This window comes from Myotis brandtii, unplaced genomic scaffold, assembly GCF_000412655.1.
Source record: "Myotis brandtii unplaced genomic scaffold, ASM41265v1 scaffold304, whole genome shotgun sequence".
Lineage (NCBI taxonomy): Eukaryota > Metazoa > Chordata > Mammalia > Chiroptera > Vespertilionidae > Myotis > Myotis brandtii.
The window spans coordinates 2,986,215-3,008,531 of record NW_005361607.1 but is presented as its reverse complement, the minus strand read 5'-3'; the positions used below and the strand labels follow the sequence as shown (position 1 = coordinate 3,008,531).

Here is a 22,317-nt window from a genome sequence, read left to right as displayed (position 1 = left end):
TGCATTGATATCTACCCCATCAAATTCAGAGAAAGATTAAATGAGATAATGTAGGCTAAAAGACTCCATAAACTGAAAAGCACCCTATAATTGGCAGCTATTATTATCGTAATAATTATAATAATTATTATTCCCACGGCAGTTATGTGATTAGCCCAAGGTCACACAGGAAGGAAGCATAGATTCAGAGCACCTCCCTGTTCACCCCCATGGAGCACACGGCAGAGCTCACAGCATTGAAGAAATTCATGCTTTCAGATGCAAAGCTCTCCTATGCCCAGGTATCTTGTGCTGTGCTCAGCTCCCAGGCCTGCTGCCAACCCACTGCCTACACTGTGCCCCACGGGGACTTGCAGCTCTGACACGGTTACACTGGTGCAAACTACAGTTGTTGCCAAGATTTTCCACAAGCCCAGTTTGTATTTATTTTGTTTAATTCTTACATTATGTTCGAGCCTCCTCCTAAATGCATTTGTTTGCAGAAAGAGCCACGAGGGGAAGTTCAGCCCACAAATAAGAATATAATCATTACACAGTTTAGCAGCGCCTGGGCGTCACCCGGGTATTCGCCGGTGCTCCGCAATCCAATTGTCTCTCCTTCAAGACCATATTTAATAGGATAAACAATTTCTGCTAAATGCAATCAATGCGAACCTGGGCTGTCATCTCCATAATCAACTCAGATCTCCCATTAGAAGCGGTGGCTGTGATTGAGATGCAGGATTTAATTTGGCAGCACCTGCTTCGACGTGCTGATGTGGGCTTCCTGGGAGCCTCCCATCAACCAAACACAGAACTGCTCTCCCCTCTCCCTGGGGAATCTTAAAAGAAGATAGATTATAACTCAAGAAAATTATACGGCCTCGGTCTAATGAAAGAGATAAAACCTTATTGGATTAGCCTGTTGAAATAACAGCAGACAGCAAAGAAATAATATTAAGCTAAAAAAGGCCCAGAGCCATCAGCTCAATTGCAGAGGGCACGGGGATGCAGGAAGGCAGACCACCGCCTCATTTGCTGGAACAACCCCTGAGCAGTAAAGTATCGGTTCCCTCTGGGGGTTGTTCAGTTCCAGAGCTGGCTGGTGTCATGGACATGTGAAGGTCCTTAGGCCCCAGCACTGAGCCCCAATGGCAAGCTCAAAGCAGATGATGTGGCAAAAACCAACCCAACCAACCAACCAACAAAACCTGGTTGAAAAGGAATAGGATGAACCAATTCACCTACTAACTTATTTTTTCCTACCAATTTGATCTCAAAATTCACGTAAAGTTCTAGAATCAGTCAGAAAGTTCCTAGGAGCAAAGAAAATATTATGGGATATTTTAATATCATAGAACAAATGAGGGCAATAAAGATTACATGAGCACTTGCCTCAATCTAAATAGTAAAAATATTTTGGTTTTTAGTAACCTGAAGATCAACTGATTCTTATTCTCTTCAAATACCTCCTTCCCCCAAATGGGGTTTGCACAGAAGCTTGAGTGAGCAAAGTGGAATGTACAGAGGTGGGGAAGGTTTAGTGGCACACTGCCCCACACCATCAACTTGGACTTCTCCTTGACATGTTTCTTCTTCCAGCCAACACAATCTCTCCTCTAATTTTTTCCATTCTTTTTTTTTTTAACTGTCTCTCATGCAGCAATCTGTTTCCATGGCTCTTAGCTCTAACTCAGGATCTTCTCTGAGTACCCACTTATGTCACAACAATTCAGCTCTGCTCCAGAACTCGTGCTTCCAACATCCACAACCACACCCTTCCTGTGTTCAGCATCCAAGGTCACTGAGGAACCAGAATCCATGCCTCTAGGATGCCTGGGAGATTTGTAAATAGCGCACGTGCACACACACACACAGCACTGTCTCCCATGTTTTCATAAAATATTCATTAATCAAATGCATGAATTTACTGAGAGGAAGGGAGCACCATAATTACTTGGAACCCAAGTGCCCAGGTTTGCAGCCCAACTCTGCCACTTGCTAACTGTGTAGCCCTGGACAAGTCACTTAACTCTTCTAAGACTCAGTCCCCCCACCTGTTAATAGGGCTCATCTATAGCATCCACCTTTTAGGTTGTCATGAGGGTGGGATGAATTAACACGCTGATGAATTAAGCACTGTGGTTGGTACAAAGTAATCATTCAATAAATATGAACTGCCACTGTCACTGAAGGAGACAGTATACTCAAGAGAGGAGCAACTTAATATCTATTCATTGATTTGTTATTGGACACCCACTCTGTGCCTGTCACTGCCAGACAGTAGGATTTCAAAGTGACTAACTGCCAACACAGTAAATGTGAGTGAAAGAAACCTGTAGAAGTGAGTGAAGTGAGGAATACCAAGGTGCTTAAGCCCCTCAGGAACCTACAATTATTTAACTCACTGTGTGTTCCAGTCATGTGCATTTTACAGATCTTTATTTTAAGCATCCTGCATGGCATCATCCTTCAGCCCTGGGCTGGCCCCCGTGGGAGCTAGTGTGAGGAGGAGCAGTTAGTGTGGGGTGGGCTGCCTGAGTTCCTCGTGCTCAGAACTTTCGCTGTGTGCAGCCCACAGCAGTGTTATCAGCGGGGAGCTTTCCCTTCCTTAACAGTTAAGTGTTTCTGAAGCAGGGCCCAAGCAGGGGCTGCCCCCATTTTGAGGAGGTGGATTGTTGCACTGCCTTTGTCTTGTTTTATGCCCTCCAGAACATGGAGACCAGTTTGACCAGCAATTCCACTGTCCATCAGTGGGGACATCTATAAGAAAGAAGGTCAAGGAACATGAATTAGCCCTTGTTACACTGTAGTGCCCTATGGGTGGGGTGGGATGTATAACCCAAAAGGCTTTGGGAGACTGAATTTCTGGTATTCCCCCTCCAGTCAACTGTCCTTTCAGGCCATTGTTCTCATCATGCTTCCTTCTACACAGGACCTTTGCCCATGCTGTTCCCCTTGCCAAGAACACTCTTCCTTCCTCTATTCATCTAGTCCAGTGGTTCTCAACCTATGGGTCGCGAACAATGAAAATACATCCTGCATATCAGATATTTACATTATGATTCATAACAGTAGCAAAATTACAGTTATGAAGTAGCAATGAAAATAATTTTATGGTTGGGTCACAACATGAGGAACTGTATTAAAGGGTCGCGGCATTAGGAAGGTTGAGAACCACTGACAATCTTATTCCCCTTCAGATATCAGTTTAAGTGTTAATTCCTACAGGGAAACCTTTCCTGACCCTAACTCCCTATCAATTTTTCATATTTGAAGCTCTCGTAGCATTTTGTTACAATTAAAACTTTAAATATATCTCTGGGACAATTTAAATAATGTTGGCCTTTCTTTCTAAAGAGGAATCTCCATGATGACAGGAACTATATCTGATTTATTTGCTCTCTCACCACCGAATCCCAGCATTTGAGCTGGCATATAGGAGGCTCTTAGTGAATATTTGTTGAATGAATGCTTTTCAACTATAGGACGCTGAATACTTTATTTCTCAATGTGTAAAATAGGAGCTATGTCATCTACTGTGAGCCTTGTGTGTGTTAACTGAGGTAATAACACTGACATTTGTGTTGGCTCTGGGGATTTTTTGATTGATGAGATTGGCAAATGATCAATTATATCCACCAAGATACACCATGTGTCTGGCTGAGCCTCTCACTCACAGTATAATTCTGAATACACTACTTCCTATCTCTGGGCCTCCCATTTGTAAAATGAGAAGACTGGGGGAGCAGTTTTCCAAGGTCTCTGCCAACCAGCAGAAATACTGGGGCTGTCTGATTGCACACTCCCTGGCAGGTCCCTGGGTGGGGCCTGGTTGAGGTGTGGGAAGAGAGGGAGTGAAGACAATCCTGAACGTGTTGCTGGGGACAGGAATAGTGCAGGCAGGAGTCAAGGTCAAAGACTGTAGTCAGACCCAAGGGACCTGAATCTGGGTTCCTACACATACTAACTGTGTGCCCATTAGTTCATGGCCTATTAAATCTGTTTCTTCACCTTTAAAATGGGGATATTGGTAGTATCTACTTTATGAGGTTGTTGTGAGGATTAAAAAAATTTATTATGTGTAAAATACAAATTTAATTTATGTAAGCTACAAAATATGTAAAATACATGTAAAAATCAAAAGGATTTAATGCAGGTAGCACTATTTACTTAGCTCTAAAACAAACTAGCCAATATTCATTTGTCTCTTACAATGTATTCAGCATCATTAGAAGTGCTTTATATGTCTGATGAGAAACTCGAGACAACTAACTCTATTGGAAAGTTAATATCATCATCTCCATTTTACAGATGGGGAGACTGAAGTACAAAGAGGTGAAGTAAGGTGGTCAAGGCTACAGTTATTAAATGATAGAGATGGAATTTGAACCCAGCTGAGTCCAAGCACTCAGCAAGGTGCCTGCTACACAGTAAAGTGCCTAATAAATGTTTATTTATGTTTATTGTTTCTACTTAATGTGCCATTTCCTTTTATAGTGGTATCACCAAAAAGCTGCAGCAAGGAAAATAAAGGGAAGGAGGAGTAAGGGGTTGAGAACTCTTAGATAATAAACCAGCCAAAGAATTTGAGAGCTGGAAGGGATCTTAGTGATAGTTTAGACTTTCATTTGTTCCTTCAACACATACCACTGAGCCCCAACTGTCTTGGGACATGGGGACACAGATAAATTAAACATGTCATCCTTACTCAAATATACAGGGGAAATAGACACACAGAACCCTAAGTACAATGTGCTAAGAGCTATAGTAAATATATGTTCGAAGTCCTACAGGAATCCAAAGGAAGAATTAACTAATTCTACTTGGGGAGAGAAGGGAGTTAGGGCACTTTTTACAGAACAAAGGGGCATCTGCACTGGAATTTGAGGACTGAATAGGAGTTGACTAAATTAAAAAAAAAAGGTAAGCATTCCAGAATGATCTAAAGAGAAGACTTGCAAATGCCATTAGCAGTCCTATAACATGAAGCACTCTCAGTTGTGACAGTAATGAAATCTATAATCTATAGCCAGGATGGATCTCAAGTTTCATAGCATCCAGCTCCCTACCAGAAACTCCCACCTTGCTCTTCTCTTTCAAATTACTCTCTGGATTTCCTCTAGTGTTCCCTTTCCCCACCAACTCTCAAAGGCTCCTTACTTTTCCGTGAGGTGATCTCACAGCCTTGGCCTTCGAATCCACTGGGACAGATGCAGTCACAGTGCGATTCTGAAAAGACAATGCAGAGAGAACGTGAACTATAACCACGTGATGAAAGAACCTTGGAGTTCAGTTCTCTACATCACTGCTTTCCCATCCAGTTAGAGACATTTAGTTGAATCATCTGAAATAAGAAGGTTCAGTGCCAAGAATACCTACTCCTTTCTTGAGGATCCTTTGCTCATAAAGAACGTATTTATTGCCATCATATGGAGTTGAATTATATGGGGTTCCTGAGGAATACTACTCATCCTATCTAATAAAAGGGTAATATGCAAATTAACCATCACTCCATCACAAAGATGTTGGTACCCATAGCCACAAGATGGTGGCACCCAGTCCTCTCAGCCCCGCCAGAGTCCCCCAGTCCCAGGGTGGGGGGTGTGAGTGGCCTGGCAGAATGCTTGCTTCGTCACCACAGCAATGAGGCAAGTGTTCCATGCCTGGCTGCAGAGGGCCTCTGGCCAGTCTGGAACACTTGTGTCATTGCAGGCCAGGCTGAGGGACCCCCCCCCCCGCCTCCCCGTGCATGAATTTTGTGCACCGGGCCTCTAGTTAGTAGATATTTGACCTAGTCTTGTTGCTCAGAGTCAAAAGCCACATTTGTGGTCAGCGAGGCCACTGGTCATTTTCACCCCAAGTTAATTATCTAACCTCTGCTTCTACACCTCTAGTGATGGGGAACTCACTTTGATGTCTTATCCTATTTTGGGCCAGGTCTAATACCCTGTAAGTTATTCCTTGTGTTATCTGTAACATGTCACCCTGGAGTCTTCTCATCTGGGTCACACTGAATCTCTTCACAGGACTGTCCTTCATAAAGCAGGCCCTGCGAGCATTCCAGCCCTGTCTTCATGTTCTCCCTCACCTCCAGCGTAGAACCTCAGGTGGGTCCCAGTTCCCAGGTCCAAATTTCACACAAGGCAATGGGGATTTCAGCAACCCTAGATCAAAACCTTGAGCTGGTGGCTGACTTTCTTCCTGCTGAACTGGCCCTCACTCAGTGTCCTTGTCCTAATGGTAGAACTTCCCAGCCTTAGGCTCTCACTTATGTCTGCTGTGCTCATATCCATCTTGTCCAACAAGGTAGACACACACTCCTCAATCTCTGCTGGGTAGCTGGGATCTTTCTCCATGAGAACAGGTCTTCTCTGGGTCCCCTCTGCTGAGCTTGCTCCATCCACTTGGCTTGTTCTGCCAACTCCAATGGGCTCCCTGGCCTGGAATCTACTGGAACCAGCTGCTCTAGGTGCCCTGTTTTGGCAGCAGGCTGGACTGGATGCTTCCTCAGAGTTTTGCTAGCCCATCACAAGAGAAGCATAAGAAGCCAGGCTCCAGCCTCTTCCAAGTTTGTTTTGCCCACTGCAAGGACCCCAGTGTGATCCTCAAAGTTAGGAATCAAGTCCTAGTGGCCCATCCTTGCTACCCCTCCCCAGTCCTCCAATCTTCTCACCATGTCTTGGTCAGGAGATGAACAAAACGTTTCCTCTGCTCATCCCAGGGCTTCTTTTTTTGGCCAGAAGAGATTCCCTGGGTCCATCCCCACTTCTGTTACAGACCACACAGCCTCAGCCTGCTCCTGTCTTCAGTTTAATGCGACTGTCACCTACTGTGTCCCTGTGGCTGGAACCCAGATATCCTGACAGCCAGAGCAGCATGTCCTAGTTGCCTACATTCTGACTCCTTGGAGCTAGACTAACAGACACTTCTACTAGCACTTGGTGCAGTTCAATGTAACACCCACTAGTCTATCAGCTCATTGAAATCCTCGATCCTGTCTACCACTGAATTCAGCTACAGAACAGCTTCTCAGCACTGACTCTGCAGTGGAATCATCTGGGAGGCTTTTTTAAAGGCCAATCCCAAGGATTCACTTTAATTACTTTGGGCAGGACCAACAGCTTTGTGTTTGTGAAAAGCTCTCTGGGCGATTCTCACCTGCCGCCTGGGCTGGGATTTGCTGCCTCAGAGGAATGGCGTGAGCTTTGCCATCAGCTGCACCTGAGGGCAGGGGTCTCCTAGGTGCATCCAGAAGAGGTGGGGACTTCAGCAATTGTGGGTCACACCCAGGCTGGTGGGGAGGGTATCACCATCCTGATGAAGGGCCCTTCTCCAGAGATACTCATATCAAGATCCAGGTTGGGCCCAAGCATCAGTAGTTCTGAAGGTCTCAAGTGCAGGCATACCTTGTTTTATTGCCCTTCACAGGTGTTGCATTTTTTTTTACAGAGGGAAGGCAAGACTCCCCACCAGCAAAAAGATTAAGACTCACTTTATTGAGATACCCACTTTGTAACCGGGGCTGCACTGTCTCCGAGGCATGCCCATAGTCCTAATGTCGAGTTAGGTTGAAGAAGCTCAGGTTTAAGGGCCTCCAATGTTTAGGGGGCCCCCTTTTTCCCATTGAGATAATGAAAAGAGCTTCATGACAGACCCTGGGGCTCGAGGAAGAGGCTAGGGATTGACCTAGAAACTCTCCTTGAACTACTCTAGAGGGTATGAGGTTTTGATAACATGTTCTGGCCCCAGAACCAGCTCTCCACATGACGGCTCCCACCAGGGACACCAGCTGCCCCGGAAATGGTACCTTTCAGGACAGGGACCCCATTCCCTTTGCAGGGGGCACAGAGGCAGGAGCTGACTTCTTTCTGGAACTCCTCCAGGGCCTGCTTCATGTTCTGCTTCACTGTGCTGGAGTAGGCGAAGTCTGTGGAGGTCACCAGCTCATACAGCGGCGATGCCTGGGAAGCGAGCAAAGCCTTTTATGTCAGAGGAAAACATTCATCAAATAGAAGCATAAAGCAGGGCTCCCCAGGAATGGGCAAGGGGTCAGTGCACAGAGACCCAAAGTAGATCCCTATGGCATTGGATAAATACCCCAGCGTGTAGTTGGATGCCCCATCGTCTCTCTGTCCCACTCCACCTACTATCCACAAATAAGCTCATTCAAGTTCAGGCCAACCAATACTTACTGAATAAGTGCCAGGAAGTCAGCACAAGTAAGGAAAAGATAAAATACCCACTCACAAGAAATTCAGAATCCAAAGGTAGAGACAAGCATACTAACGGATACTTACAGCACAGGTAACAGGGGAAAATTAATGGATAGAGAGGAGCAGGTGGTTCATCTGTCTTTGGTGGGGAGAGGAGGTGATTTTCAAGCAGCTCTTTGAAAGTATTACGGGAACCTGGTTCTAACATCACTCCCTCATCAAAATCTATCAGAAGCATTCACACCATGCCAGAGCCACTATTGGGAAGCCTTTCCCAAGCTCCAGAGCTCACAGAACACCTTCCCACCATGAAATGCTCAGAATACTCTACTACTCATTCAATACAAATTCTTTTTGCTCACTTGTCATTAGATTTTTTATGTTTTGAAATCTCTGTCTCTCTTCTAGTTAGATTATAAATTGAAGATCAGGGCTACAAACTCCTCAGTTCTGCCTCTAGGATCCAGCCCTGAGCTTAGTGAAAACCGCTGATAAAGTGGATCAATTCCAGGGGGATTGAAGACCTCACCATCAGGCCAGTAGCAGCAGGCATGGAGGAGAGGGTGTGCATAGCAGAACTGTAGAAGCACAAAGAGGGATGCTGGTCGCCCAGAGAGCTCAGCAGTGTCTGAGACTTGGAAGCCACAGATGGAAGTGGTGGTGTTTGTAGGTCAGGAAAAGCCAGAGGCCACATCCCAAAAGGTAGTTAAAACTATTCAGTCTCTTAGCTCTAGTTTCAGCTCCAGGGCCAGGTTCCTCTCCAGATTTTGGTTGTGATCCTGCCCTAATCCAGCCCTAGAGAGTTTAGGGTCTGTCTAAATGCAGGCAATCATGCCTAATAGAAGCCTCCAGTGAGAAGAAAATTGCTTCCATTTCTTAATGCGTCTGATGCTGACCTTCGCCCCAGTGGGCAGAGCAAGGCCCCTTGGTGGTCCCATTGTCTCACCGTTTTGTGGTCAATGAATTGATCCAGAGGCTGTTTGCAGAACCTTCCAGCCTGCTGGCCCGTGCATGGGGGAGGGTTTGCTGTACACCAACCATGGGCTCCAACTGGCAGCTTTCCCTTTCAGGGAGAACCCAGCACTGAGATTTGCTCCAGGAGAGGGAGAAAGTCAGGGGCAGAACTGGAATAAATCTTCCAGGTATACTTTGTGCTAGAAGCTGTGCTGGTGGTTTACAAATATGATCCCACTTCATTCTCATAAGGCAGCAGTTATTAGTCCTGTTTTCAGGGGAGGTTGAGTAACTGAACAAAGTCAAATAACTCATAAAAGAGCTGCCAGGGTTCTAACCCAAAGCCTTTGTTTTTCCTACTAGTTCATGAGGACTATTAATAAAAGTGACTATTATTATTATTATTGACTATTTCCATTTCTAACCTTATCCCAGTGGTCTCCACATTTTGCAGACTTTGGTGGAGTTCTGAGCAGAAACTCTCAGATCTTCACAGCTCCCTCTTTAAATCAAGTTTATATGACACAGCTGCCTGTTCTTTGGTTTGCTGGTCCTCTTTGCTCTTCTTCTTTCCTGCCTCTCTCCCTGCTTTCCTCCCTTTTTTTCTTCCCATCTCTTCCCCAAAATACACAGTCCTAATTTCTCACCTTGATTATTGGGTCCATAGCATCCCTGCCCTTATAAAAATTTTAATTTATCATATTGCTGCAAAGAGATGATGGGTGCTATCTGTTCAGTGCCATGCACTTCTCTACAATGGACCCTGGTGATTGACATTTTCAATGATAATAATTATTGCCATAGCCAGCATTTATTAGGCGCTGAACTAAATACTCGACAAACATAATCTATCTGAATCTTTACAACAATCTTATGAGTCAGGTAGGTGGTCTTCTATATTCCTACTAGTGGCCCGGTGGGTGAAATTTGTGCACATTAAAAGGGAATTAATTAGAGGAAATATTTTAATATTGCTATTTGCCCTTTCTCTATAATAGAAGTGTCAAAGATGAAAGAAAATTAGTAAAATGTATATGAAAATGTTCCTCCTGTCAGAGTCTGGGGCACACTGCAGGACCCAGAGTCAAGTTCCCGTCCACCCACGTGCACCTTGATATCACACGAGACCCAGATCCGGCCGGCCCCACTCCCATCAAGCCCTGCCTCAGGTCCCCCGTCAAGCCCTGCTGAGTGGGGGGCATGGCCTGAGGTCCACCTTCAAACCCTATCGGGCAGGGGGTGCGGCCTGAGGTCCCCTGTCAAGCCCCACTGGGCAGGGGGCACAGCCTCAGGTCCCCCACCCTGGCCCGGCACCACGCAGCCTCAGGTCCCTGCTGATTGCTCATTAGGGCTTGTTACGGGAACCCCGCCTCCACTGTGGGTGCAGCCATCTTGTGATGGCGTGACAGAGTGAGGGTAAATTTGCATATTACCTCTTTATTATATGGAATTTTACAGATGAAAAGGCTAAGTCACAGAAAAGTTAGATAGATTAACCAGAGCCACACAGTAGTGGGAAAAGATTTGAACTATTACCATTGTGGTCTGTTTCTTACAAGTGTATATTTTTGGATAGGTAGGTGGAAAAATATTTACCTCAAATAGGTGGCTTAAGGAAAGTGTAGTTTTATGTTCCACTTTTTTCACTTCACATCATATTATGAGCATAAAAGAATATTTTTTTATGGCTGCATAGAATCCTGTGGTATGGATGAACTAGAACAAGCATGTCAAACTCAAAGGCTAACACAGGCCAAATAAATGAGGCATGTGGCCCACGGGCCTAGAGTTTGACATGCTTGAACTAGAATATATACAACACTTGCCCTGTTATTAAATATTTAGGTTGTTTCCTTTTTTCTTTTCTCCTTTGCTATTACAAACAACATAGATCAAGGCATGTTTTTATATATGCATCATTACCAACTTTTAAAATTATTAATTTAGCTGATTCTGCATTTAGGGTTATTGAATCAAAAGCTATAAGCATTTTAAAAGTTTGGATATATACAATTAAATTATTTTCCTAAAGGGTTGTACCTATTTACAGTCCCATCTCATTTTATAAAAGTGCCAATTTCATCACTCTCAATGGACATTAAGTGTTATAGATTTTAATAACTATCAATTTGATAGGTTAAAAATATTGCTTTGTTACTTTAACTTTTAGTTCCTAGAGAAGTTGAAAATTTTGCATCTTTATTCATCATCTGAGTTCTAAGTGTTGCCTATTTCTTTGAGATGTGTCTTATAAATTGCAGACACATTTAGAATTTCCTTTGTGGCAAAATTATTTGGTTGGTGTGTAACCTGCCATTTAAAGATATTCATGGTTTCCTCATTTGAAATTCAGAATTTATTGCTAAGGGTGCTATCCAGCAGTCTAAGTCCAACATTATCTTACCCGGCAATGCTACCGCGCTATCTGTATTGTAAACCTTCCCTTGGTCAGAGTGATGTGCTTTGCGAGCATCTTTGACGAAGCTGCTTTAGAAAGGTGTGCTGGTTATCACTGTTGAGCAAATATGTCAGCTTCTTTGCTTTCTGAGCAGGCGGCAGGGCTGCAATCTCTGCCATCCTTAAGGACAGGTTTGCAACGTGACTTGTTTCGAGCAGTGAAAGGTGTGCAGAGGGAGTGTCCCTTCCCTGGTGACACCTTGGGAGCAAAGTAAGCTGACTTTTCCTGTTCCCTCACCACTGCTGTCGTGATCTTGGGAGCAGATGCCAAGATAAAACCTCCATCGCCTGGCTCCCTGAGTGCCATTGAGGAAAGCCCCTGGCCAGTACACTTTGGAACATGTCACTGAGATTTGGGGGTTGTTTTTACTGCAGTGTAACCTAGGTTGTCCTGACATCTTTGTGAGCACCATTTGCTGCTATACTTTTTCTTTCTACCTTGGGCAATGCCCAAGCTCCATACAGTGTCTTCTTTCAGCGTGGGTCTCAGACCACAACCTAGCTACCCTGACCACTAGAGAAATGTACATGGATCATAGGCATGGTGACTAGGGTTGCCCGTTAAATAAGAATTCCCAGGTAAAATGGAATTTTAGAGAAACATCAAATAACTTTTTAGTATAAATATATTCCATGAAATACTGAGGAGATGCTAAGACTCAAAGAGTATTCCTTATCTGTCTGAAATTCAAATTTAATTTGACATCCTGAATTTTCACTTGCTAAATCCGGCAAAATCTGTACATACTTCCTTTAACATCTCAACATATCTTTGGGATTTCTTATCCATTAAGGATCATTTCAATGGGCCACAAGCTTTTTCCTTCCGGACCGTGGTTGTCACTCCATTATCTTCTAGTATTTAGTGTTACAAAGAATTCTAAGACCAGTGTGACTTTTATAGTTATAGGCTATATTTGTTCTAAAAGTAATTAAAAACACAAAACAAATAAAACAAAACAAAAAAACATCACCAGGATGTGTTTCACTATAGTTTTTTCCCCCCCCGGTACTTTTGCCTACTTTTCAATGAGGCACTGTCAGCTCAGGGAAATTCCCCTCATTATGTGTTTGATGAACGCATCTTCACATTTACTCTTGTCTCTTTCTCAGGAAGAAGTCCATGAGATTTCGATTTCCACTCTGTGCTCTCTCTCTGTCATATTTCTTACATGTCATTGTTTTAATCTCGTTGTCTTTCGCTCCTATATTCTAAGAACATTTTTATAGCCCCTTCCACATCATCGACTCAATTTCCTGCAGTGTCAATTCTGTTCTTTATAGTTTCCAATGTGGGTTTTAATTCTGCTACTGTGCTCCTGGTTCCCTGTATTCAGCTACTTCCTTTTCATCTGCTTAGTGTCTAAACATCTCAGCTTCTATTTTTTAGTTCATCAATTCCTTGTTTTCTTGATGTTTGTTATAATCACAAAGCAAATACTTTCCAAATTTATTTCTGTTTTTTTATATTTCAGACATACCCTTGCCTCCTGCATCTTGAATGTCATGTCAATCTGCTGTGTTCAGAATGCTCTTCATTTGTCTATCGCTTTGTAACTCTCCTTTGAACAGAGAGCCTCTGTATCTCAGGTTTGCCAGCAGACAATGTGTACGGGTTCCTCTGTGGTTTTCTGCCCTGCCCACCTTGCTCCTATGTATCATGATCGTCATCTTCAACACAGGTCTATGTATAAGCCTTGGCCACCACCTGTGTCTAGGAATTGCTTACGTAGAGGGCCCTGCTGTCCTGAAAGCAGTCACTGCTCCAGCTACCTGGTCAGTGAATCTGCAGAGAAGAACTCCTCAGAGACCTTGGGAAGCCATCTGCAGTTTTCTCTTGCCAGAAACTGCATGAGGGAGTGGGTTGCCCAGAATGTATGTTTCCAACTCAGGTTAGGAACACCTCCAACAAACCTGCCTCCCCTGCTCCTGAAAACATCTCTGATTCTCTCACATTTTTCCCTCCATCAGCCCACATAGGCTCCAGAACCCTCCACTGAATAGAGCATGTGAATGGCATCCCATATGTGCAGAGAAGCCTCTGAGCTTCAGTAAAGTGCTTCACACCTGCAGGCCTGGTTGAGATGCTTAGCATGCTCCCCTCCCCCCACACACCACATCCCATATCACATCATGTACTTGGCACTTGACATTCCCAATGTGCAGGGTGGAACATCCAACCTACTTAGGTAGGTAATCAGGGCAATTCATTAATTTCCATTTTCAAATAAAAAATTCAGGTAAGAGATAAGTAAAATGTAAATACTAGGAATCTATTTTTCCCTATTCTCTCTCCCATGCCCGTATGTGATGCCACCCAATGTCACCAGGCCATTAGCCAACCCCAGATTTCTCTGGAGCTGCCTGCAACTTTATCCTTCTCGATGCTTGCCTAAGTGTCACCACTGACTAGAGGATGTGAACGGCAGCCTTCTTGTTCTGCAGAAATGATGTGTTTGACATACAAATAAAGAGCCTGTAGGAAATTGCCAGGGCTCGGAACTGCAGAGTCTCATGTTGGAGCTCCAGCTCCTCACTTTTCACTCCTTCACTGCAACAGCAAACCTCCAGGGGCTGACACTGGACCATCAATGACTGTACACATGATGGCAAGAGGAGGACGGTGTACAGTATGACATGGACACCATCCTGAAGGCCCCACAGGCAAGCACCTACCACTGCTGATGTGTGTGACAGTCTTGTTATGGCAAATGTCCTTTTAGTTTAAGTTTGCAAAACTGCTCTTGTTTGAATGACAGGTGGTTGGGATCATTAGTTTTTATTCTCTAAACCCACAGGAAAGTCTGGAGAGGAAGGGAAAGGTGCAGGTCTCAGGTCTGGACCCAATAGAGACTCCCAAGCAGCCACAATTGGGTGCGACCTCTGTGACCTTGACTTTTTTTTATCAGCCACAAAATAAAGATAAGCATTTTAACTTGCAGACTTGTGGGGATTAAATGTAATGATACCGTGACAGCCCTTGGCCGAGTGTCATGGGAATAGTAGGTGCCCAAAGACGTTAATGATTCCCATGATGTGTTATCCTGTCATGAGGTTGTTATGCCTGAGTGTGTCTTACTGTGCAGCATAGACTGTATTTTTCACCCTTGCACCTCCCTCTATTTTCCTCCAGCGCCTTTGTTCCTATCACATTACTGAAACAAAGCAACTAGTTGTTGGTTGCCTGAATGAATATTTAAATGAGCAAATAATTGAATGAGTAATTCTCTGATGGAATGGAAACAATATTAATGTAAGAAGGCTTTAGTTAGAAGCTGGTGGTTAATTTTCTTTAGCAACATGGGGGCCCCAGTGAGAGGGAGTTGGGGGTCACTCAGCTGGTGCTGAGCAGTTACACTGTAATTGGTTCACTCCAGATATATTTTCCATTCTCATGTACGCACCTCAAGATTAGGGTAGGCCTTATTGAGTTCTGTATCCCATACCCTGGCTCAGAGCAGAGGGGAGGATGGGTAGAGCAGCTGCCCAGCAATACCTTAATTTTGATGATGTCAGGGTTGTACTGCACTGCATCTCCCCACTCCTGCATCAGGTCTGCTGTCGGCAGGTCCTTGTAGGCCAGGGCGGTGACGTACTCACTTGCTCCTCCTCGCACACGGACCACCAAGTCCTCTACCATGCTTTTTCTATTGTTTCTGTCTGATATGGACACAGAGACCTAGGATGTCAGGGAATCTACTTTTGCACCTTAGCATTTACTGCAACCCAACTAATAACCTAGGTACCATGATATTCACTGAGTTTTCCTAGGAGAAGTGGATAGACACATCCCTGCCAGAAGGAAGTCACATTGCAATGGAAAAAATGCAGTTCACCCAATCATATAGGATGCAAGTTGGAGGCAGAACAAGGGGACATTTATTTTGAGAATCCATAAATGCCAGTCACTAAGTGAGTCAATAGAAGGTAGATATCAGATAGATAGATAGATATGGATAGATAAATAAATCATAGATCTATATATATAAAAGCCAAGCAACCAGAATGACAGAATGACCAATCGGGGGTGGGGACAGCCAGCCAACTGCCCGTGGCCCCTCCCCCGCCTGGCCCCACCCCAGATTGGCCCACCCCCACCCCAATTGGGGGCGGGGCTTGACAGCCAACCATCTATGACCCTTCCCACCCCCCACATCGGCCCCCATAGGAGTGGGCTGGCCGGACCCCACCCATGCATGAATTCGTGCACCGGGCCTCTAGTATGTAAATAATTAGTAGATAGCTGATAAATACATACATACATACATACATATATACATTCATATGGGTAGATTGATAGATTATAGATAGGTAAGTAGATTGGTAGATAGATAGATTATTGATCATTTATGTGTCAGTCAATTTCTAAATGTTGTACATGTATTCATTCAATCTTCACTGTGACATAGAAACATATAATCTTTACTTTGCAGATGAGAATTTTTAGGCACTGGGTGTGAAGGAATTCATGTATACATGAACTCTGCCCAAGCTCTAAGCTCTAGCACTTCTTTGTGTGGGATGACTAAAGCTGGGAGAATTTGTAAAGGCTGGGCTCTGCATGGGATACATACCTACAAAAGAGTGTCTACTATAAAGTGATTTGATTTTCCACAGAGTTTCCCATAAAGCCCTCTATCATATCAGTGAGTCGTTTCATTCTAATTTATCTATGTGCTCGAGGCCAAAAGAACTGGTGTTAAGTGACTACTCAGCTCTGAGCCTGCAACACCATGCATTGTATGAAGGCAGGTTCGCATACTGCTGGTAGGAGGGTAAACTGGGACAACCATTTTAGAAGACAGATTAAAAAAAAGTACATCCTCAACAACCCAACAATTCCACTCCTAGGTGTAGCCCCTGGAGAGACAGGGACCAGATGACTGTGTAAGAACACTTATAGGAGCATTTATTCTAAGTGCATGACGTAGCAAATGACCCAAATTCAACAGAATGGACAAACTTGTATTCATACAGCAAAATACTATGCAGCGATGAAAATGACCTAACTATAGTTATACACAAAATCATGCTGTTGAATAAAAAAAACAAAAACAAAAAATCTACCCAGAGAACTGAAAAGATGATGTTCCATTCATATATAGTTCAAAAACAAGCCACACTGAGCCATACTTGTCAGTGGGTCATATGGGAGGTAGAACTATTAAGAAAGGAGGAGTCAGGATGGTGTTATCTCCAGAAGGAAGAGAGAAGCCATGGTTGGCAAGGATTTCTGGGGTGCTGAGCAATGTTCCATCTGCTGACAAGTCATCTTTAAAGAGCGCCTGCGTTTTATGTGTGCCTCCGCATGTAGGACGCACCTTCCGACCCAGCAGCACCAAAATGAACAAACAACAATGTCAACCACACATCAGTCACAGTGCAGGAGACCAGCAATTGATACTTGTTTTGTTTTGGCTGTGGAACTTGCTTTGCATAAGCTTAGTAAGCAGAGCAGACAAAGGAGAGCTGCTGGAGGTGCAGAGGGTTGGGGACTGCAGCCCCTGCTGACCAGATTTTCTTTCCTACTCCACTGGCTGTATTGATTCCAAGCTTCCCCATAAGGCCTTCAAGATTCCTGCTCCTAAGATGCCTGGCTTTACACCCTGGCTTCATTATGCACCTTGCAACCCAGCCACACTCCGATCTGGTCTCTCCTGCCACATGGGCTCTGCTGTATGGTTTGTGGCTTCACCTGCTCTTCTAATCTCTGTAAAGCCCTTTGTCTCAGGGAAGGACTAGCCTCCTCACCTGCCTCCTCCAGCTCTAGCATCCTATCTCTAGCCAGACCAACTCCCACCCAGACCCCTGACTAATTTTCCATTGTTAGATCTTTTTCCTGCCTAAAACACAACCTTGATTCTTTACTCCTCCAGCGACAAATCAAATGACCCCTCCCTTAGGGAAGCCTGCCTGATGCTCTTGACTGGGTTAGGTGCCTGTCACTGTCTTATCATTTGTTCTTGTTTGTCTACTTTGTGTGATAGAAATACAATTTTATTCATTTTTGTATGCCCAGCACATAGTAGGAGTAGGTACATTTTTATTGAATGAATGTTTTTTTTTTATTTTTAATCTTTACCTAAGGATATGTTTTACTAATTTAAAGAGGAAAGAGAGAGAGAGAGAGAGAGAGAGAGAGAGAGAGAGAGAGAGAGAGAAAGAGAGATATCAATTGGGCTCAAACCCATAACCTAGGTATGTGCCCTGACCAGGAATCAAATCTGTAACCTTTAGTGTGTGGAGAATGCTCCAATCAGCTAAACCGCCTGACCAGGGCTGACTCACTATTTTAATTGAAATACCTTGGAATATCCAGTATTTAACGTAAAGAAAGACCAAGTCCTGGAGTCCTAGAAGGGAAAGATGCCATGTGCCCCTGCCACTCACCTTTGATTTCCTTCAGCACACCCATGCACAGGGCCATGGACACACCGAGCTTGAGGTAGACTGCTTCAAAGGCAGCACCGATTCTAAAACCTGCTTGGGCACAGGCGTGAATATCCTTAAGAGAATAATCTGAAAGAAGCAAGAAAAGAGACTCATGACTGAAAGGTAATCCAGCCTGTCCCCTCCCTGTGGTTGATCCCAGAGGCCCAGCCCTTGCTGGGTGTCATGGCCATGCAGGGACTTGGGTTCAGACAAATGGGAAGCCAGACTGATGACAGAAAATACAAGCAGCTCCTGCACTGGGACCAAGACCGCATAAGAAACCAGGACCACCTTCCCCCCCCCAGACTCTCCATGGTCTCTGAGGGTATTTGCCACCCACCCACGAGGGGAAGTGCTCAGAGTCCTTTTCCAAAAACGTGGTTCCTTATGAAGTTTCTAGGGACTGGTCCAGGGAATATAGGCTGTTGCAATGTCTCCCTTCCCCTCCCCAAACCACCCATCTCTAATCTTCGATGCAGTAGAGTGAGCTTATAAATTGATTGAGGCAATGTATATGAAGTGCCTGGTCTAGTACCTGGCAAAGGGGCCCCTTCCTCATTTCTTCTTCATTTTTGGATCATTTCCCACTTGCCCCGCTCTAATTCTCCAAAAGGCATCCTCCTCCCCTGGCTTGCTGAAACCTCAGGGTGCCTTGTAGCACCTTTCTGTAGCACTTTGAGGCCAGTGAAAGAATAGAAATTTTGACTACTTGGGTTGTCTGGTAATCAGTATTGCCCCACACATGTTCCTTGAAACATTAATCTCTTAATACTATCACTTATAATTCTTGTACTGGTAGGTTTTATAAGCAAAAGGGCTTCTGTGGTCCAGTAAGTGTGACCGGTGTGGCATCAGATGAGGTGGAGAAGTCATGGCATGGCAGTGTGCTTGGGAAACTCCTAAAGTAGGATCAATTATGTTTCCTCAAGTTATTTGATCACAGAGCCTGTTTGAGGAAGTATGAAAAGCACTTTATAAATTACTGGTGTGGAACCCTTGATCTTGGTAAGACTAAGGCCACCATGACATACATTTATATTTGGTACCCTGTGGCTTCTAGCGAGTACACTGGACAGATAGCCAAAGCCCAGCTCTGACACTGTAAACTGTGTGACCTGGGGCAGGTCTCTTAACCTGGCAAGTTCCACGCTGTTTGAAACAATACCAATTGGGAAGCAGGAATCACACCTTAGACTTGCAGATTACACTTGGAAAGACCTGTATTGTCTGTATGGAGAGCGAATCGCAGAGGAGGAAGGGGCGTAGGATATTAGTTTGGAGACTGTGGTGAAGATCTCCCACCTTGATATTTAAAGCGTGGTTTGTGGATCAGCAGCATGGACATCACGTCCACGCTTGCTAGAAATGCAGAATCCTGGGTCTCACCTGAAACTTACTGAATCAGAACGTACCTCTTACAAGATTCTTAAATAATTCACATTCACCATTTGAGAAGGACTGATGCTGGGGTGAGCATAAGATGGAAACGGTAAAGATAGAGAGAAAAGGTGATTGGGGCTGGAGCTAAAGGGACTTGCTAATAGGTGGAAAGGAAAGGAAAATAACCAAGGTTGACTCCTAGGTTTTCAGTTGGAGCCACGGGTTGGATGAGATGTCCATGATTCTGGAAGAAACATATTTGGGAAAGAAAAGCAAGTGTTCTCTTTGGGGGCGTGATGGTCGTTAGGCATTCGAATGGCGATATCAAGGAGGCATTTTGACATAAGCTCTTGGTTGCAGAGAAGAGGTGCAGGATGGATATACAAACTGGGGGTTATCTGCATGTGGGAGGCATTTAAAGCCCTGAGATTCAATGCTATTGTCTGGAGAGAATAGTTGTAGAAAAGAGGACTGCCCAGACAGAGGGCTGGCTGAAGGACAAACATTAACAAGTTAAAAAAAAGGATGAGGAATCTGCAAATGAAACTGTGAAAGGATAGCCAGGGAGGGAGGAGGAGAACAAGGAGCACTCTTCTAACTCCTCTTCCAGCAACTCATGGACACTTCTCCCCATCAACACACATAGCTCACACGTGGCCCGTCAGGAAAGTCATGCTCCCCTGGGCTGGGTACCTGCTTTCTCCATGGCCTCCTGGTTCATAACAAGTGTGTATTCATAGATGCCCCCCAGCACGGCCTCCGTGATGTAGTGGGTCCCGAAATCGCGGAAGAGGTCTCTGTACTCGCCGTAGGCATACTCCAGGGGCAGCTGCCTGACTCGCTGGAGGAATTCATAATGGAGCATGAGGCTTCGGGATTTCAGCTTATAGCGGGCCACCTCAAGGTCAGAGCGTGCGTGCAGAAATCTGCTTCTCTAAATGAAATACCAACATGGGAAAACCAGACCTTTAAAGTTAGGTATCTGGAACGAGAAGATGAACTTTACAAATACCACCCGGTGTTCTCGGCCCGGGGTCATCACTCTTATGATTCCTTTAGGACACTTGAGGGGAGACGGCCTCTCCGACAAGCTCTCAAGTCTCATAAATATTCCGATGTCCTTTTCAGCGTGGAATAGCTCGCTCTTCTCTCAGGTCCTTAAAGTAGCAAATGAGGAATGAGAAGGGGAGGCAACCAGAAACAGACTCAGCAGGGACAGCAGAGGCAGCAGAGGCAGCAGGGGCAGCAGGGGCACAGCGGCAACTCTGATGGGACACAGGGTTTGCTGACCCGTGAAAGCAACTTCTTCATGATCTTCTGCTGAAAAGAGTAATAGCCGGGCTGTAGGAAGACTAGCCACTGTGTGTGGCCAGAGACAACCAGCCACAGCCCGCACACCAAACTGAGGCCTGGCTTTGGAAATGAAGTGTTATTGGAGTACAGCTAAGCCCCTGTGTTTATGTCCAAAGCTGCTGTCACTACAGTGGCAGAGTTGAGTAGTGGAAACAGAGCCTGTAGGGCCCCACAAAGCCTAAAATATTTGCTCTCTGGCCCTTTACAGAAAAAGTTGTGTGGGAGGAAGGCTCAGGGCTTGTCCTTGTAAAGAAGGGAGATGAAAGAAGAGGTCACCAGGTGGGCTGTAGATTCAGAAGGGAAGGTGTCATGAATTAAATAAAGACCAGGTGGGGATATTAGAACCTGGGAAGGGAACGGATAAGGAGCAGGATGAATACAGAAGAAACAGGTGCATGCTGTGAGGTCAGCTCCACCCAATGCCCCAAGAAGTCCAAGGGGAGGTCTTGGGTGACTTTCTGGAGAAGAATGTCAGCTGAAAGTTTGAGATGGAAGTTAGATTGCTGGGTTGGAAAGCCTCCAGAGCTGATCTGGTTGGCAAAGCTACAATCTTCAATGAATGAAAACCAAGGGGGAAAGCTTATTAGAAAATAAGGGTAAATAATTTGAGAAGGCTACTGCTGCCTGGTCTTCTAAAAAGTAAGTCAACATATGACCATGCTATTTTGTGTGTGTGTGTGTGTGTGTGTGTGTGTGTGTGAAGAGATTTTCAAGATAATAGAATTACAATTGGTTGCTAGGATTAGTAAGTAATGTGGAATATGGACACATCAGTGGGCATGAAAATTCAAATGAATAGAGAGAAACTGAAGAGCTCCAAGAGGGTACTTACAGTATGAGAGAATCTTTTGGTTCGGCTGACAAAACGTTGGCCATTATCATTTGCCATGTTCATGCCAAGTTCAAATATTCCAGGGATTGTAAAACCAATGCTGAAACTAGACTGGCTTCTTTCCGCCTTTGTGACATTACGCTCAAAATCTGAGTAAGATTCATATTCTGTCAGCGCAAATTCATATTTGCCTTGGGTCTAAAGGAAGAAAAAAAAGTTCCTTATGTCATCTGACTCCCATCAGTTCTGTACAAGTCAACAAACACCCACAGTCCTCTTACTGTTTGCCAGGCACTCACAGCCAACACTGTCCTCACCCCCCAGGGCTCTCACCCCAGTAGGAGAGACAGAGGTGTTCAATACTGAGGGGTGATATTTAGAAGTGAGTGCTTTGTTTGGATTTCAACTGGCAGAAAAGTAGAGCACATTTTGGGCTGTAGGCTCGGCTTAGGCAAAGGCATGGAGGTGGGAAAGGGGTTCTAGTGTGGTCGAATCAGAAGGTAGGAGAGTGAGGAGCAAAGAGAGGCGTTGTGAGAGAATGTGCTGGCATAAAAATGCCGGGGTTTCTAAGATGACTTGCTCTGAAGTTGGACTTTATCCAAAGAGGAGCCAGCAGAGGAAGTGGCCGAGCCTCGAGAAGATCACTGTAGGACAACTTAGCGGTTGGATTGGTGGGGACGACTGTGGGGTCAGAGAGACAGGCTGATGAGGAGG

At 44.7% G+C, this 22,317-nt stretch overlaps 1 protein-coding gene across 1 annotated transcript in view; it reads right to left on the bottom strand.

Annotated features, from left to right (window-relative positions):
- Window positions 1-2,393: 2,393 nt before the first annotated feature.
- The window catches only part of C8B (complement component 8, beta polypeptide), a 39,523-nt gene continuing 19,599 nt past the window's right edge, over window positions 2,394-22,317 (bottom strand). Inside the window, exons 6-12 of the mRNA XM_005869851.2 lie at window positions 21,604-21,801; window positions 20,112-20,352; window positions 17,997-18,125; window positions 15,103-15,266; window positions 7,790-7,943; window positions 5,143-5,211; window positions 2,394-2,742 (exon numbers count right to left, since the gene is read on the bottom strand). Of these exons, the coding sequence (XP_005869913.1) occupies window positions 2,591-2,742; window positions 5,143-5,211; window positions 7,790-7,943; window positions 15,103-15,266; window positions 17,997-18,125; window positions 20,112-20,352; window positions 21,604-21,801 (1,107 nt within the window). The 3' untranslated portion in view covers window positions 2,394-2,590. The remainder of the gene's footprint in view (window positions 2,743-5,142; window positions 5,212-7,789; window positions 7,944-15,102; window positions 15,267-17,996; window positions 18,126-20,111; window positions 20,353-21,603; window positions 21,802-22,317) is intronic.